At 34.9% G+C, this 19964-nt stretch overlaps 2 protein-coding genes across 5 annotated transcripts in view; one reads left to right on the top strand and one right to left on the bottom strand.

Moving 5' to 3' along the window:
- LOC121368252 (plasma membrane calcium-transporting ATPase 2-like) overlaps positions 1-5389 on the top strand; it is a 126518-nt gene extending 121129 nt beyond the window's left edge. Inside the window, exon 24 of the mRNA XM_041492904.1 lies at positions 1057-5389. Within this exon, the coding sequence (XP_041348838.1) occupies positions 1057-1278 (222 nt within the window). The 3' untranslated portion in view covers positions 1279-5389. The remainder of the gene's footprint in view (positions 1-1056) is intronic.
- A 6821-nt stretch (positions 5390-12210) lies between these two features.
- The window catches only part of LOC121368250 (ubiquitin-like modifier-activating enzyme 1), a 75645-nt gene continuing 67891 nt past the window's right edge, over positions 12211-19964 (bottom strand). For all 4 annotated transcript variants that reach the window (XM_041492901.1, XM_041492902.1, XM_041492900.1 and 1 more), the window contains 2 exons: positions 17265-17365; positions 12211-14269 (listed from right to left, as the gene is read on the bottom strand). In XM_041492901.1, coding sequence (XP_041348835.1) covers positions 14131-14269; positions 17265-17365 — 240 coding nt within the window. In that variant the 3' untranslated portion in view covers positions 12211-14130. The remainder of the gene's footprint in view (positions 14270-17264; positions 17366-19964) is intronic.

Genomic DNA, 19964 nt, shown 5'->3' with positions numbered 1-19964 from the left:
CATGGTGAGCGTGGCACTTTACTTTGTTAACAATTTTAAAAGGAATACACACACATGGATAGACACACACAACACACACAGACAGATGGACAGACATGTACAATACACACATACACTTGCTTTACTGTCTCGCACCATACATGCATACACCACGTATGAACAAGTAAACCATTTGCCACCCAACAGAGCAACATCAAGAAATTGAGTCATGGCTGTTTGGATAAATGTACAATTGTTAGATTTTTAATTTCAGTGTGTGATATTCTACCTAAATGAAGCCAGTGATTTGGTATGCAAGCTCTAAAATGTATTATATTTGGTTTTGGAAAGTGAATAATTTTAGGATGTTTACACAAGCAAGATCTTCCATGATGAATTATGGAGCCCACTACTGGTATGAAGAGGAAGCTTAACCCTCAAGATAGAACATCGTCAGTATATCTTTTGTTGAAGAACTCAACTGTTTAGCATTTGATCACAGATGAGCATTTGCAGCATATCACCCTTTCAGTACTGCTTTATCAAGCTGGGAAGAACTTTCATGTTATTCACAGCTGTTTTCAGCTTCTATTGCAAACAAACACAAAAAGTATATTTACAGCCAATTCTATATTATGTCTAATATTTTATTATTAAAACATTTTACTGTAAAATCGTAGAGATAAAAACAACTTTTAGGCCATTTAACACTTAGTTGTAGTTGTGATAATTATTCCCTTGCGGTATACTAACCTGCATTTTGTGTTTGGTATAATTATATGTTACAATAATAATTCTTTAACTTTGAGTAAACCAGTTGTGACTTGGTGATATATAAACTTACAATAATGCTGTGGCTAACAATCTCTCATTATTGTTAGTGCCTACAGTACAGCGCTCTGTTGCATGTTTTAAAGTCTGCATGTTGTAGTTGCATGCTTGCTTATTTATATGTGGTCATAGTGTTTGCATGATCACGGCATATTAGGTTTGCACAATATTGGCCAACTTTTATGTTGTTACTTGTGTGTGTGTGTGTGAATGGCCTTAATTTTATTGCTTTTTTTCTGTTTTCAGATACGTGTTGTAAATGCTTTCCAAATGGACTTAGATTCGCACATGGACAGTTATGACAAACGTAGCAGACCGTCGGTTATTAGCCTTCAGTCTCTTCAGCAAGCACAAAGGTGTGGGGTCTCCAAGAAACCAACTCTTGCGAGCTCCCCAGAGGCGGACGAGCAGTCTGCGTCCTCACCGTGGTTTGGACGAAGTGAAAGTATACCCTATGCTGATGAATGAACTCAACTTTCCATTTTGTGATTTAACCTTTCTAGTTTTAACACCCTGCTATGGCATGCATTCTTAAATTGACCTAACTTAAATTTTTTTGGTCATATTTAGTTTCCCTCATGTTATTGTTGTTGAACAACACAGCTCACTTTGTATGTTGGCTTTCTATCAGATCTTAGAATTGAAAATTAAACTGCTGAATGATTCTGTCATTTTTCTCTAGAATAAGTTACTGTTGCCGTAGTGAATACATAGTGACTGCTAGAATACAGTATTTTTTAGGATGTTTAGTCTTAGATTATGAATTCTTAATACATTTTTTGCATCTTTTTAATAACTCAACAATGTTTTGACATTGGAATATATGAGGTTGCCACGGTTCACTCCCCATTTCATGTTTTTATTTCTGTTAAAAAGTATATTAATTGATATAATTTTCTTTATGACCATTAAGTACAGGTAGTATTTGCACTAATAATGCATAATGACAGTAATTTTAGTTGACCTAAATAGTTACAGCTTATACACTTGTGGTGTTGGTATGTTTGTGATGGTGGCACTCCAGATGTATAATGTTGCACATGCATTTTACTAGATTGGTATTTATTTATTTATTTAATAATAAATTATTATTTATTTATTCATTCATTATTTGAGGGCACTCGACAGCGTCGTACACATTAATTACATTCATATTTTTCATTGCTTGAACCGAATACAAGACTATACAGTTACATGATTATATACATAATTATATATAAAAAAAATTTAAAATAGATTTTAGATACAGCTCAGAAATTTGTCCTTACCAGTTGAACAGATAGTGAAAACTTGTCATGGCCTTATCCTCATCTATCCAACAGATACATGTAGTACAAAACCAGCCATAATAGATCAGTGTCTAACAGTAATACAACCAGGGCCAATGTTTATAAGACTTGTAGAGAGTAGACTGAAATGTGTAATGACATCACAGGCATGCAGGGTGTTGTCATGACGTTCAAGTCTCTCACACTGGTGTAATGACATCACAGACATGCACAGTGTTGTCATGATGTTGTCTCTCACACTGGTGTAATGACATCACAGGCATGCATGGTGTTGTCATGACGTTCAAGTCTCTCACACTCTTATAGTCAGGAGTACACTCTAAAGCTTTTTTAATCGAAGGGCCAACATTTAGTTAAGTCTTCAAGTGGTGCAGTTCACAAAAAATAAAACAGATAAATGCTAATAACAAAAAATTCTGTGTTGTCAATCTTTACTAAGTTTGGTGATAAGGACAAAATATCATAAGCTTTGATCAATCATACTTTTGATGGCGGTTATATTTGAAATTGTGTCTCTTAGTTTGTTAATTTTGTGTAATTTGTTACAAAATACAATTTAACGTATAAAATATTAAAAGTGTAAGTTAATATGAATGTATGCATACATGTGTGTGTTGTGTGCGTGCGTGCGTGTGTGTGTGTGTATGACACTTAATTTTTTTATTGGAAACTAGGAAAATGCATGTGTATAAATATTAATGTTAGTGTGCCATTGTTGCAAACATACTGATAGCAAACACAAGTATTTTTTTTTTAAAGATATATACCAGCAGTGTATACCGGTATATTGTTGTTTGTTACATTTTTTAAATGGTATATGTATCTACATACAGCAGTATACTATAGTTAAAAAGGAAAAAAAACCTCTGTGTGTTCACACATAAAATACATTGTGTTTATTACTGATTGTTACATGTTTAATGATATACAAATCTACATAAGGCCCGTTGTTTTATAACCATATATTATAAATTGCAGAATTTTATCAGGACATATTTATATTCTTTGATTCACATTTTATAATCATAATTAAATAAAAAACATTTTAATATATTAAAATGTTTGGCATGAAGAATGAGTTGGGCCTGTTACATTAAGTGTTGGGCATTGAAAGTTCCTGATTATACAATGGATTAGAAATTGATGAACCTACGATGAATTTGAATGATTAATACCATGTACCTATTATCTTGTTCACCAGGATAGACCCTACAAATCATAAATTTTAACTTAAAACAATTGTCTTTATGTACCCATGAAAACCAACACAAACCCCAGCATATTTATAGCAATGCCTTCTTCTAAACTGTTGGAACAATTACATTTTCTCTTACAATTGATTATTATGTGGTTTTTATACTTAATCATCGCATCTGAAGACCCAGCCAATTGCTTTCCAATTATCATTGATCACTGGAACATCAACTGGACTAAAAATAATTTTTGAATTGCTGTGGTCCAGTTTGCTGAACGTACATTACTAAAATCCATTGGTGACAATAGTGAAAATTTGAGATTACTACTGGTTTGAAGGATTTGAAAGTTTCAAGTAATGAAGACGTGATGAATGGGTGGGTTGAATTTGAGCAAAGTATTACTGTTAGATAAAGTAGTTTATGTGCATGTTTATATTTATGGCAAGATGTTAACTGATGGATAAGTACAAACTATAGTATCTTAGCTTAGTGTGTAGATATGCTTTTGCATTACTCTTGAACCACTAGTGTTGTTAATGTGAGTGAGAAGTGTTGGTAGACCACAGGGACTTGGTTTCACGTAGTGGGATGGATGGTCATCTGTTTACCTTTGCTTACCTGTGTACACCATCTGCAAGTGCAGAACTTGTCAATCACATGCATGTGCAGCACACCACTGACTCTTTCTTTGTGTTCCTTCCAAGGTCATTCCATGATATGCTTGTGGCTTACTGTGGTCTCTGTTGCTAGCTAGACTGTCTTATTTTCTTATACTAACAGATCATGAGAGCTTCTTGCCCAGCTTCCTTACCTAATAGGACTGTTCTTCAGCTTATACTAACAAATATTTAGTTGCCTTCTTTCATTGCAGTGTTTATCTTACAAATGTCAATTGAATAAGGAAGAGGTTTGTTTTCTGGGACCTGGTGTACCATACGTAGGTAGAGCATATTACACAAAAGTGTAGTGGGAATGAACTTTGTTGGTTGTACAGGATGATCCAGAACAACAGTTCTGGGCTGGATGTCATATCTTGTTTCACTTTTATAATCGATCTGCAATACATACTAATACTACAAGTCTTAAAATGCTCAGTTGAATTTTCAGTGTGATGTACAAGATTACTGGAATGGCTGCACTGTAGGAGTCATCACAATAAATAAAACCAATTATGTAATTGAATAAAAATTGTATTCAATAATTACTATAATAATAGTAACCAAATGTTTTGTGTTGCTTGTAACTGACAAAAATGTAAATGCTAAATAAACTGTTCCATATTACAATGATATTGCTAAACTAAAATTTGCACAGAATAAGTCAGGTATATGGTGATCCTTTTTTAGATGGCACTAATAAATGTCTTGGATTACAAAATCGGTTTTTACTTGTGAAAATGATCAAATGTTAAAGGTAACAAATCATGGCCAATGGCACATGAAAGTGGCATTTTGAAATACAGTGTTAGCTACTTCAGTGCTGATGTGCAGAGATACCATAACACTTCCACTTGTTGATTACATAAATATGGCTGAATGTGAACAATCACTATATGTTTGAATTGTTGTGTGCAAATTTAACAGTGAGATTTTCTTGTCTACAGTGTAGGCAAGTGTTAGTTTCTTATTACTTTATTATATTCGAAGCTGTGCACTTTGTTGTAAAAACACTTTAATATGGTGCATTTAAATTTCAGCCTTAATGCTTCCTTACCAGGCTACTTTGTATAGATAGTTTATAATTTATTATTTGAATGTATAGTGGTAAGGAATGTTATTTTCTTTCCTTTTTAAAATAACATAATATGCATGAATGCTCCGAAGTCTTGCTGCATACTGTAAATATATAACCATGTAGATATTATTTTACCTGTTACTGAGATTTTTTTTTGATTTTTTTTTTTTTTTTAAATCGGTTTTTGTTTTTATTTGCAAGATACAGACCTGCTGAAGTTGCAGTTGCAGATGCAGGGTAATTGTCAACTTTGGCCCCACAATATTTTCAACCATGTATACTGTGGGGCAACCATCCTGTTTAAATAAATAAAAAAAGCAGTGTGTTGTAGTATTGTTATAATAAACTTTTTGTACAATTTATTTGTGTTGTTCTTTATATAATGATGAACCTTCATTTACCATACTGCATTTTATTATAATGTTGGCAGTCTAAAGCACTGTTCTCCAGTTGTGGTCAGAACCAAGGATTTGTCACTATAGAATCTTTTGTTGCACAGATGTAGTATGTTTGGAAAACCTCATTTGAAGACTTTCTGAACATTTCTTTTGTAATGAGATATTCACTCTTAGTGTGGTCATTTAAGTGAAATAGTGATTTAAGTGAATTAGATACCCAAGCTACATTTGGTGTAGTTGGAAGTACCATTGCATCCTCAATGATATATTAAAAACGTCATTTGGACAAAAATAATGACATTTGTTTAATTAATGCATACTTTTTTTGCTAAATTTACGAGAAAAAACCCTGTTTCATTGTGATTTATACTGAAAACCTTTTCTTTTGTCAAAAACATGTCCTTCCAGTACATAATAAACTTGGTAGAGTACATCAGTGCTCATAATAAACATTGTTTGGTTGTGCCTGGATTTATTTTGTTTTAAAATCCAAGATGGCTAAAACATTCTCATTAGCAATACAATGCTAGTCCTTGTGATCATATTTGGTGAACTACACGTTCGTCTATCCAAGTGTGTGTGGCTGTGTTTGTGTGTTGCCTGTGTGCAAAGAATCGGGGGGAGGAGGGAGGGTCATGTTGGTCAGCCCCCCACCACCACCACCCCTTAAAAAATCCTACCCATAGGAGTGCCACTACCACTTGAGAAAGGAAATGTATTGGGTTTGTTTGTTGTTGGGGGGTGTCCCTACTCTATATTAATAAAGATAAAATCTGGCTTGTACCCATCCTCACCAACACCAGTTAGGGAGTGTGCCTCCACTAGAGATTGTACACTCACTCAAATTACGTTTCTACGGGTCTGACCCCTATTTAATTTATGCTAGGCACGGCCTGGTGTATGAACATTTGAGTACGTGTATATGTTTTTAGGTATATATGTGTGTGCGCGCGCGCGCATGATTTGCAAGCAAATTAAGTAATGGAGAATGTACGATTGGGTGTAGATTCTTGAAACAAATTCCCGTACGGTCGAGTTAATTATTTTCATGACTTAATCCATTTTTCATTCAAACAAATTAGGCTACGTCATTGTTAAATTAACTTCTATTAATTTTTATCTTTTTTAATAAAGAAAGAAAAGAAATGATATTGCTTAAAATGGCAAAGAATATTTATAAAACTAATAACCCAAAACGATAGGATCCTTACGGACCTAAGGTCTCACTACACGGATGTCTGCCATTGAAATCCATGTCAAATTGCCTAACTTCAAATGAAGATTGCAAATAGAACGTGTTCTCGTTGATACTAACAACATAGGGCCGTAGCTAGGATTTTTTGTTTGAGGGCAACTGACTAGTTAATAGTCCTAAAACTTCTTAAACGGTTAAGAAGAGAATTTTCTTTTTCTGTATTTTGAATTTTCGCTAGCTACAGCCCTGAACATAAAACATTGCCAACATACATTATATAAGCATTTATTTTCACTCCAAAATTGAGAACATTTCCTTCTTAGGTTTTTGCTGTAAGAACACGACACTCCAGCACAAAAAAATACATCGGCTATTGGGTGCCATTGCTGTAAGAACGCATCCGACTAGTTTTGGTGCGAACGAGGGCCACATGGACATTGCGTCTTAGATGGTTAGCCCATTCACTGTGCCATTCATTGTGTGTTAACAATTACAGTTAATGGACGACGGAATGGCTCATTCACTGGCATAGCCAAGATTTTATGGGGTGGGTCAACTGTATGATTTTATAAAATGTATATGTGTATGGATGTATACACACACACACACTGTTAAAAAAGAAACGCATAGGCGAAATATTAATGGAATTATCTCTTTAATACAATTTGGCATCATTTCGTTATTTATGATCGTATCACAGTCAAATTTCACATCAGTTTGTGACAATGTTCTTGCTATGGACTGACGACGGCGCTGAAATCAGTAGGCCTACTTTGTGTGGCCACCAGCAGCAGCAATCACTGCGCAACATCGCCTTATCATAGACTGAATGAGTCTCTGAATCCGGGCACCTGGAATCCTAGCCCATTCTTCCTGCAGTGCATGCGACAGTTGCGGAAGCGTCTGAGGCTCCGTGTCACACTGGCGTACACGTCTGTCCAGTTCGTCCCATAGATGTTTAGTGGGGTTGAGATCTGACAATCTTGATGGCCATGGCAGCACATTAATGTTCTCATTCTATAGGAAATCCATTGTTACACGTGCCGTATGCGGCCTGGCATTGTCCTACTGAAAGAGTTCTCTCTGTCGATCCAAAATGGGAAGCATGTGACGGCGAAGAATTTCATCCCGGTAGCGTACAGCTGTCAGGTTGCCTTGTACGAACACAAGTTCATTTCTGCCGGTGTATGAGGTGGCTCCCCATATCATGACACTCCCTCCACCGAATATGTCAACTTGGGCGACGCAGTTGTTGGCAAAACGTTCATTGTGGCGTCTGTAAACACGTTGTTGTTCATCACATCGCTGTAGAAGGAAACGAGACTCGTCCCTGAACCATACTCGCAGCCAGTTTCCCCAAGTTCCTCCCCATTACATTCGTGCACCAGCGAATATGTAAATGTTGATGTTAAACGTCGCCGAAATACGGTCTCCTAGCCCATAAAACCAGCTTCTCGAAGTCGGTTCCGAATGACACCCACATGCTTATAAATAGCCTCAGTACCTAACATACACGCATACAATTCTGCTCCAACAGCTATCAGACTGTATTCTGGTTGACAATCAAAACGAGGTTATACACGATCACAGTGTTACTATATTTAGAACGCGCGACTCTAGAAAAGTATGGAAACATTTAAGGGCCATGCCTATATTTATTGGCAATGGCAATTTAAACAAAACACTGTTGAATCTTACTAATATGACTAACAATTTTTAAAAATGCCCAAACTTTCTTACACAAGAATAATAATTATTATTACAGACTTTTCCATTGGAAAATGTAAATATGTTACAATTGAAAAACGAAGCGTTTTAAGTCGACTTTTCTTCGTTTTTGTGTTGAAGTTTGTTTACTAGACATTACTTCAAATGTGTTTACCAAAAAAGCCATTTTTGACCCGTGCGGTCCACCGTATTATAACGTTTGCGATTTACCCCGATATCGTGGTAACCTCCCTTGAATGGAAGCCAGTGCTGTTGTGTACTTCAATCAACTGTTTTAATGTTAGAACTGCATTTATTTGTTAACACAATGGCATGGACATTATGCAGATATAGCAAAAATTGCAACCCAAGTATATTTACCTTCAAATATGTTAGTGCATTTCTTTATTTCTTCCAAATAGTTAAGTACCGCGATATCGTGGTACCCCAGTATATATAGCTAGACACATCAAGTAAAGAGTGCAATCTGATTAAAAATCAATGTGCTCCAATGGTGTCGTTAAACAAAACAACTTTATTAATCAATTTGTTACCCATTCCCAGAACTTAAAATAAAACTAGTGATTGTTTGTTGTTTGATGACACCACCTAACAACATCAGCTATTGGATGTCAAACAACATGACATCAGCTATTGGATGTCAAACATTGGATCATTTTCATATATAGTCTAACATAGTATACTATAATACTCTCATCCACAAATTAGTAATAAAATGACAAATTGGAATCAGTTTTTAAAATTTATATGTAGGTGCATCATTGTTAAAATTGGGAAAATAATTTCTTGCAAATTTAATTGTAATGTTTAAATATACATTATATATATATATATATATATATATATATATATATATACACACACACACATACTGAACAAAAAAAGAAACTTCCGATTTGTACATATAGTAGTTGTGTTAAAGAATTCATTGTGTAATGAAATTATATAGGTAGTATTAGCCTTGAGCTGTATTATCAGGATTCATGAATTTTATCGATTATTTTTGCACTGTTAATCGTCAAGGTGAAATTCAATTTGCACGTGCATGCATGGTTCGACATGTCCCGTGTAGTATTCGGTCAATTTGTTTTACTTGTCTTACTGACATTGTTGTCAAGTGAACGAAAACGCTTCAAAATTTGTAAAAAAAATAGTTTTTTTTTTTACATTGTAGCATTTTTAGTATGCCAAGAATACCCAATAATTTACGCGAACGGGCGATTGGCATGCTTGATGCTGGCATGTCGACAGAAGACGTTGCAAGGCATGTTGAGAGTTCTAGTCGAACGATACGAAATATTCGCGTAAGATTTCGAACGACAGGACGCACCAACGACTTGCCACGTCGTGGACGTCCGCGTGTTACAACGCGTGGTGAAGACCGCTATATCATGAACACGCATTTGCGCAATCGATTCCAAACTGCCACTGCCACTGCTACTGCTGCTAACACACCTGGGCTTCATAATAACCGAATCAGTGGGCAAACTGTTCGTAATCGTCTGCGGGAGAACGGTTTACATGCACAACGTCCTTACGTCGGATGCGTTTTAACGCAACGTTATCAACTTAATTGGGCACGTGTACACACTCGTTGGATACAGCTTGCTGGAATACAGTTCTTTTTTTTCCGGATGAATCCAGATTTTTTTTTATAACGTGGTGATGGCAGGGTGCGCGTCTACCGTAGAAGAAATGAACGCTATGCTGACGGCTGTGTTCTTGAACGAGATCGTTTCGCGGGTGGGGGTTCTGTCATGGTCTGGGCAGCCATTGCCCATGGTTATCGTTCACCACTAGTCGTCATTGATGGCAATTTAAATGCTCAACGTTACCGCTATGACATTCTCGCTCATCACGTCATTCCTCTATTCCATAACAACGCCAACATCTCGATTTTTCAGCATGATAATGCCACCTCTCATACAGCTAGAGACACTGTAAATTTTCTTAGGACAAATAAAATTGATTTCATTGATGACTGGCCCACTAAAAGTCCTGATCTCAACCCCATCGAGCATGTCTGGGATAGTCTGGACAGACGATTGAGGCGTCGTCCCAACACACCCGCTAACGTCAACGAACTTCGTCAAGCGCTCATTCAGGAATCGAACAATATTCCAGACAGAAATCAACACTTTAGTCAATTCTATGCGCCTGCGATGCACTGCAGTGGTCAATTCAAGAGGTGGTCATACCCGTTATTAAAGGAACACACCCTAGTTACGGCTATTTGTTAACCATTACGGCGTTGTTTTTCGCTATTAAACCCCATTTTTCACAAATAAAATTGCACTTTACTTACATTTTATTATTTAGAATACACATTTCCATTCACCTTAAGTGCTTTTTGGTAATCCTGATGTTTGTAAAACCACGAAATGGATTTTTTCACAAGACGTTCTGTCGAGAAAAAACCGTTAAGCAAGCGAGGTCCAATCTATTTTTAGAGGGGATATTTCCATTTCAATGTCACAGACGTTGGTATATCACGTAACCGTTATCATTTTGGTTCGGTTTGTTTTCTCGTGCACGGTTCGCGCAATCAACATCCGATTTGTTGTTGTTCATTTGTGAGATTTTTCTTCACAGTTCGTGAACATTTTCAGTAACAATAAAGTTCAGACAAGTAAGTGTCTTAATACAAAACGTTACAAACCCTTAAAACCAATAATTTTGCCAAGTCTTACGATATCTGAAGAGGGGATACAACCAGGACAGAACAGTTGGAACATGTCCAGGAGAGGTGAAACGAACGCACCTCAAGTCTGTGAAATTTGTCGTGACGTAGGCATTGTTGTGCTTCGAGCGACATCTACCGGTGACATCAGAATACTAACTTTCAAAATTATTAAGCAATTGGGGCATGGGGATTCCCATGGTATTTATCGATATAAAACCTGTTTTTTCACTCTATTTGATAAAAACGTGATCTAAATGTGTTACAGGTTTGTAGATTAACCAAATTATAATTTATTTTCGCTGGATAGAACTAGGGTGTGCGGCTTTAAGTTTTTTTTTTTTTTAACCCCTACCAAAATTTCTCCCAGTTTCTGTTAACCTTAGACCATGATTTTTGCACCAAACGATGCATCATGGAACACTCTTTAAACGCATATATAACAATTATTCCCCCGGTTTGTTTTCATCAAGTTATGTTCAAGCAAAGTTAGCGAAGTTTCTTATTTTGTTCAGTATTTTATATAACTTGGACTTGAATAAAATTACATCAGTAAGTATATTTTTTATGGGATGAGGCATATATTACTGGGGACCTTATATATTAGTGATCTGTTGCATGTGAAAGGAAATCGAAAGAACCGACTTGTAGATACCAGGCCTTGACCTCAAGTTTTTTTTAGTGGTAGCCCACCAGGCTACCAGGTTATAAAATCTAGTAGCCCTCAGTAAAAATTGGTAGCCCCATAAAAAAAAGAGAGAAGAAACTAAAAAGCAAAATCATTTATTTTTATTTAAACATGTTTTAGAGTGGGTTTTTGTAAATGATGAGCATTATACTGTGAAAAATACCCAATATGAACAATAGTTTTTAGTTTAAACCATTAAACAGAATCTTGGGGAAATATTCAAAACTATGACATTAATATGTGACAGAATGAAGTGTCTCATATGTGGCATTATATTTTGTAAGCCTTCATTACGAGGTTATCTCGCAAAGCAATAGTAAACGAGTAGTAATGACATCATCTGTATTTTGACAGATTCTAGAGTTGACTAGGTTGTAATATCAATGAAGTCACACAAAGTCACACTGGAGGTCCAAACTTTACAATAAGTTATGACAAAAACATCTTGCAAAAGATTTAATATTGACACACAAAGTGGACAAAGAAGGTATAAAAGATAAAGAAATGTTATCTTTATTAAAGCGAATAAGTGCAGGTCAGAAGTCAAGCAAGTGTACAACAATTAGTTCTTGAACAACAGCCATCTGAAGACTTCACTAGTAATCACAGACCACTTAGAAAGCTCCTTTACATCTAACAGTAAGTTGACCATCAAGTGCTGCTATCATAGTGGTAGAAATGTATATGCAGGAAATAACTTTCATGTACATACTACATGGTAATTAATAAAACAAATCCTGAAATACAAATAATTATATGATGAACAATAAAGTGACTGATTGGTACATTAATTCATATTTTTCATCATTAGAATGGACCAACTAATTATTAATAACATTGGTTTCACATATTATTAGAAAATTAAACATGCTTCAGTCTAAGGTTATAGCAGTCTTCTTGGATTTTTAATCCCGATAAACACCACCAAGTTTGGATGCTATACAATATTGTCAAAATCTATTGACCATTCTAGCATACTGTCCAAATTAAATGTTCACCTCCATGATGAAGATAAGTTTCACTCATCACACTGCATCCACTTGTCTAATTATCAATGCCAAGAAACCGTGTAAGCTTTATAAGGACTACTACATACTAGTGGTGTAATGTTAACAGTTTGTCTGCATAGGCTGAACAGGTTTTAGCATTATGGATATGTTAATCTGTACATACAGTTTCAAAATAAGACTGAGGGAGGAGGTGGGAAGTAGGAATGAAATTATAGTATTACCCATATGGGCTAATATATCTCATGTCAGATTGTTTTATAACTGTAGTTTGCAGATTGCTATCACAGCTACTGATTGGCTGGCTTAAAAATGACAACCTTTTATTGGTCATTACAGCCAGAACTTTACTTTTATTCATTATATATTCCCATTCATGAGTAAACATACAGTATGTTATACGATTTACATAAGTAAAACATTTTACCATTTCCCCCCTCCCCATAAACATGGTATATTTTCAAAAACAATGTTGTTGTTTTTTCGGGGTAGGTGGGTTACAATATAAGAATAATTACTTTCTAATGCACAGTATGATTACTTTGTATTGAAAAACTATGGTGAAAAAAGAACCCTGTTAGGCCATTGCATCACAAGTTCTCAACAAAATACACATTACATAATTTAAGTGGCAACTACATGCTTAGGGATATGGCTATTGGAAATCCTTTAGACAGCAGAGGGAATTTTAACAGTTTTAAATGACAATGAGTAATAAAGAAAATAACCAATTTAAGCATTAAAAATTATTTGTCCCTCATAAATTAGCATAAAACCCTTGCCAACATTTACAACATTAATTTACTCTGGACAGTTAATCTCAGCAATTGCTCAATAGTTATTCTTCAAACCTGCAATCAGCCACAAAATATATGGCAAAAATAAGGAGAGATGTAATTAACAATATCTTGTTTAATTAAATAATATTTAGATTTTTACTTTCACCCTCCTCCCCCACCAAAACAAAAAAAAAGAACAAAAAAATTAACAGTGATAGGGAGAAAAATATACTAAATTACAAGTACTATGCACACAGTAATAATAATTTACTAACAGCGAAAAAAAACTGAAAGTAAAAAATGTTTCACTACAAATTAGTGCATTTGCCATGGGGGAAGCCACCCAAACCCATTGTAACCCTATCAAACATGCAGGCAATTTAATAAATACTTTTTAGTTAATTACAGATATTAATCAGCATAAAAAGAAGCATCACTGATGGAGCATGTTTATTTTAATAGTAATGTAAATGCAAAAGCTGTTGCAGGTTTCAGGTTTGTGGCTAAAGGCAAATAGCTTTTTCCCTATAAATAAACACTACACATGTTCTCAGTAAACATTCAATGCAAGGATATCCTGCTTTGCAAAAATCAATGTTCTACACGTGAATTCACTTGCACGTGCACTACTTGGGTAGACTGTATTTTACATAGGGCACTTCAACATCTTCACCATTTTTATCATTGCAGCAGATCTCTAGAACAAGGGCATGGACATGTGAAGGTAGCTTCTTCTTGGAAACTTTGATCACTACTTGAGACATTCTAAAACAATAAAACAATCATTTCAATATTACAATAACTGAAAGAAAACATGCGAAAATGTCAGTGTATATTTATGACGTTTTATAATAATCTTACACTAGCATTTCTTATTAACATTTAGAAACTGCAAATGAACAATGAAAGCAGTCCTTTATTCACACAATAATATGGTGACTTTGTTAAACATACATACAAAACAACATTACTGCATTATTTCCATGTCAATTCAGTAAATGGAAACCCACACAAAAACAATTTGGATTTATCTCAAGTTATCACCTTGTGGGTTTGAATACAGTTAAAAAGTTTGTTTTGTTTAATTATACCACTAGAGCACATTGGTGTCTTAATCATTGGCTACTGGATGTCAAACATTTGGTAATTTTTAATCTTAGAGAGGAAAACTGCTAAATTTTTCCTTTAGAAGGGATCTTTTATATGCACCATCCCACAGAAAGGATAGCACATACCACGGCCTTTGGTATACCAGTCATGGTGCACTGGCTGGAACAAGAAATAGCCCAATGGACCCACCGATGAGGAACAATCCTAGAGGGACCACACATCAACATGGCTGTTAACAAAAGTAAAATGTTGTGACTGAAATTTCAAGGTACAGGGCATTCAAAATGGTAATGTTTTATATGACAATTGTAGTCCACTTTAAACATGTATTTCTCCCATTCCACACCCTGTTATTTTTCTTATTGGACAAAAACATTAATTTGATGGCTCCTGCAGTGAACCTATATTAATGGAAATTGCAGTGGCGTAGGCAGGATTTTGTATTTGGGGGCGGGGCGGGCACTTGTGTAGTGGGATATGACACAGAAACCTTTTTAAAGTTATTAATAAGCGAAAAGGTAAACATTTTCCGGGATTGGGGGGGGGGGGGGGGCATGGCCCCCTGCCCCCCACACACCCCGGGCTACACCACTGGGAAATAGCCCTATTAGGCTGACATTTGCTAGGGGCTTTCATAAGCTACGGCCCTAGTACGGGCATTTTTTTAAAGTTTGCATTATTACCTGATATTATTTATTTAGGCTTGACCGCTAGCTGATGGACGGCAAATCAAATATTCAAATACATTTACATCAGGTGGCCCTTGTGTTATTGCAAATTCATTATGGGAGGGGGAGGGAGTCGTTAAAAATTGAGGTAAAAGCCAATGTCTGATACTGCATTACGCTAATGTTGAATAGTCCTTTGTTGATCTTTGTGTCATTTAACAATACGTAACGCAAAATCTTGCAGTTTCAATACCCCTCTCCCCTTGTAACGTTTTGTGACCGTGTTTTACTTTGGGGTCTTTAGTAATACATATATGTTAAAATAAAATGGTAATGACTGGTAGCATTTTACTTTATGAATTAACATTACGTTGCACAATAACCACCACCACAACCTCATCCCCCAATTATGTTTTGTCACATCCCATAATTCCCACTCTCCTTGGTGCAGTTGCGTAGTTCTCGAATGACCCCATTATTCAATTGTAATTAATAATAAAGAAGTAACATACCGCTGGTTGGTAAATGTTATATTTGACCGGATCAACTTTAATTAAGTTTCAATATCTATAATACGCAATCTAATATCTCCCAGCAGAACTATTACATTGTAACAGTGTTCAAACTCGCACGTGCTGTTCGTCACATGGTGTGACATCGGGTACGGCCATTACTTCAAAGGGAGTGAGTAGCACATTTAAATTAAAGGTGGGTTTTTTTCCACTTATTTTACAACTACTGTAGTAACGTTTTTTGTTTCTTTTTTAATTACAAAAACCATACCAAAAATGATTTTAAATAATAATAATAATAGTAATAATAATAATAAAATATTTGGAAAAAAAAGTACGAAACATATGTACACACCTTTTTACAAAATAAGATCGTCTGCTTAAAATAGCACAGCAAATGATAGTGCAGGGTGTACAATAAGTCAATACTTTACTTTCTACGTCCGTTCGGACTATGTAAATAGCGGATTGGACGTGTTGCGATAGATCCCAAATATGTGTTAATGCAAATGGATAAATTAAAACAAAAAGTTGTATTCTTCTACCAAAACTGTATTATATCAGACAATGTAGGCATTATTACTAAAAACTACGACACAACAGACTGTATCAAAACAGGATAAAACTAATTTGCATATCCAGGTCAGACTTGTTCGTCATGTGTTTGTAATAGAAAAATATACAATTAGCTAAAAAAAAAAAAAAAAAAAATTATGAGTTCAAGTATCCGCGATCAGAGCAACTTTGGGAATCTTTATTGGGAAACTGTTGGGTTGTAATTGGGAAAAGATTTGATATTGGATTTGGAATTTACGTTAGGGGAATGGGGCCGATGAACGGCCCCAAAATGTATGGTAGATTATACAAATCCGATAGGTACCTAAAGGGGGGTCAGTGGGGCAAAGAAAACGGCTGAAGTGATCGGGTTGACATTACAGAAACCGAAAACGGCCGAAGTGATTCTCATTTAAAAAAAAAAAAAAAAAAAAAGACTGAAAAAATAATTTCCACAATTTCTCTGACGACGGAAATCCGTCTCACGACGGACAGTTAACAGCCATGCATCAAGCAAGGCCTTTACCACTGGGCTACACCTGGTAGCTAGACTACATAGACTGTCTAGTCAACAGTTTATTTCAATGTGGAAACGAGGTTAATTATTTTTATTGTCTGTGATTAACAGCAAACATCACAATAGTTTCACGACACAATACAAAATTGTTCTACAGTATTTTAGTATTGTAGTTTAACAGAATAATTTTTGTAAAAGAGTACGAATAAAAATTAAAAGTGACAAATTCATATTCTAATTTGAATATGGAATCTATTCTAGCACTTATAACTTATATGCAGATGGAAGTCTAAAACACTGAAACTGCACCAAATACAAATCATACATAAAAACACACTACCGAATACTTAATTCTGATACAGGCAGATGTTTTGAGAAATATAATAATTAAAACTTACACCAAATTCATTCTCTCTTCTCGCTTGGCTGGCTGCATAAAAAATGAGTACAGCATACACACTCCCTGGGATAACATGGTGATTTCCAAATTGTATTTGTTCTGAAAAAAGACAAAAACAAACAATAATAAGACAATTCATGTCAAAATTAAAAGCAATTTGATCAACAACAGGCTATTTATGTTTTAAATAATCAGATCACTGTGCACCAATTTCTTGCAATAGTGATGTGGGTGTGTTAGGTAACACAGTTCAAGTACTACTTACAAAACATACTACGCATACTTAGATGATGTACACCAGATCTCATCAAGTACTCAACAAGCACAACCTTGCAATAAGTGTAGGTGAGGTGTGCCTGTCAAGTGTTTTAAAGAAAAGCAAACACATTAATGTGTTGCAAGTATGACTGGATTATAGCAAAATTTGTGTAATGCAATGGACCAACTACAGATGATATTACACCCACATGAGAAGGTGCTATATCAAAAGAACACACACACACACACGCACACGCACACGCACACACGGTGTATACATGTATGCAATGTTAACTGAAGGGTCAGTTATCAAAAACAATGAAATATATGGGTGACCTAGTAATAGCTTAAGATGTATTATCTAGAACCACGAAAAGTAGGTCACAGTGACCTAGTAATGGTATGTGACACTGTCATCCCAAACAGCTTTTGCATGCAAGGTGTGATGATCAATCAACTGATAAGGAAGATATAGACCAGACTTTATGAAAAGTAGGTCAGAGTGACCTAGTTATGGTACATAACACACATAGGACAATGTCATATGATTAATATGACTAGTAATTTTAAAACATTTTAGATCAATTTCAATTTACATTATGAAAATAATGTTTGCCCCACCAGAAAAATCGCATCCCTAATAATAATATATTAGAAAGATATGAGCATCAATCACATTTGGAGATACATGTATAACTGCACATTTTTAAAATGTAAGTATGCATAATTATAACTTCATTAACTAAAAGATTTCATAAAAAGGAGTATTCAAGTACTGAGGAGAAAACAATTTCTTCTCTTTTTTTTCAGTATTAAACAGGAGGGTCTGGGAGAGAGAGCTTAACTCCCTTCACCCTACTCACACTGCTAACAAAACTAAGGGAAATAAATAAAAATAACATAGGGTTCTGGAATACATTGTGGTTTTTTAGACTTGGACCACAAAGTAATTCTTTTGGAAAGAAAAAAATAATTTCTGTCAATTTGGCACTTTTATAAATTTATTTCACTATCAGTTATTTAACCACCAGCAATTATGTGGTCATAGCTAACATTTATTTACCTACATGTGTAGTTTTATTTAAGTCTAAGTTAACTAGTAAAAAGGTAAATATAAAACAGTTTATTTACTTTGCCACCATTTTGTACCCAAAGAATGGTTACTCTCAATAAATTTGGGATGACCATTAATGGCATTATATATGAAACAAGCAACTGGTGTGTAGTGTTTCACCCAGGATTTTTGTTCAGAGGGTTGACAAAATAGTTTGACGTATACTGAGCCGCCAAGGGGAAGAAAATGCTAGGGGTTTTGGGGGGCATTGAAATGGTGATTTTTAAAATTCACTAGCCATGTTTGAATATCCACTAGCCCTACTTGTGTATGTATATCAGAGGTTCTAGAATTAAAAACAAAATCACTTCCCATACTGACCAGTGGATTAAAAATTCACTGGTCATGATAAAAAATTCACTTGCTAAATTTTAACACTGATAAAACCAATAAAACATTAAAAGAAAGTAAATAATTTTTCGATGTACAATTTCAAATACTGATATAACTGAGATTGTGTTCGATAGTTTGTTACTTTACACAACAGATGGGTGGATTAGTCAGTGGATACTTTTACTAATTTGTCATTAAAAAAAATGCTACCAAAAAATTAATTGGCTATTGGAGTAAAACAAAGGTATCGTAATGAATGAATGAAGCGTTAAACAAATGGACTGAAATTAAACATTAAACAATAAATTGATGTTTAATATTTATTTGTATGTGTAATGGGAAATCACTTTCCCCTCCCCACCAAAAAAATATTTGTTAGCAAAAATTGTATCACAGTTTAAAAGGCTTATACTATAATAATCCCACCCACAAATTGATAATAAAATGGGAACCAATTTGGTTTTTTAAATATATAAAATATATTTTTTTAATTTGTGTTAATTCATCATTTAATGCACTTAAAAATAATTTCTTGCAAGTCTTGCAAAATTTAATTATGTAATGTTATGTAAAAACAATTAAATAAATAAACATTTGGAAGTTCGCAAATAAATATGGTTATGTGCAACCCTAAAAAACCTGACCAGATTGGTCACCGTTTACATAGTTATGGCTGCATTGTGTTACAGTACCAACTGTTTGGGTGCCAGTCACCCGAGTAGTTACAGGAACATGGCCCCAAAATGACACTGCAACATTTTGTTAACTGGGACTTGAATAAAATTACATTAGTAGGGATGGGGCATAGATTAGTGGTGACCATATATTCATTAGTGAACTGCTGCATATGAAAGGAAATAAAAAGTATTGACTTGTAGATCTTTTTTTTTGTTTTGACATATGGTCGATTTGTTTAGTTTTTTCATTTGATCATCATCATGATAGTTTATTTTCCCTTCACTGGCCATCAGCAGTGTTCAACATTAACGATAT

The sequence above is a fragment of the Gigantopelta aegis genome, chromosome 3 (genome assembly GCF_016097555.1).
Source record: "Gigantopelta aegis isolate Gae_Host chromosome 3, Gae_host_genome, whole genome shotgun sequence".
Lineage (NCBI taxonomy): Eukaryota > Metazoa > Mollusca > Gastropoda > Neomphalida > Peltospiridae > Gigantopelta > Gigantopelta aegis.
The sequence above is the reverse complement of the archived record's forward strand: the minus strand, read 5'-3'. Positions and strand labels throughout refer to the sequence as shown.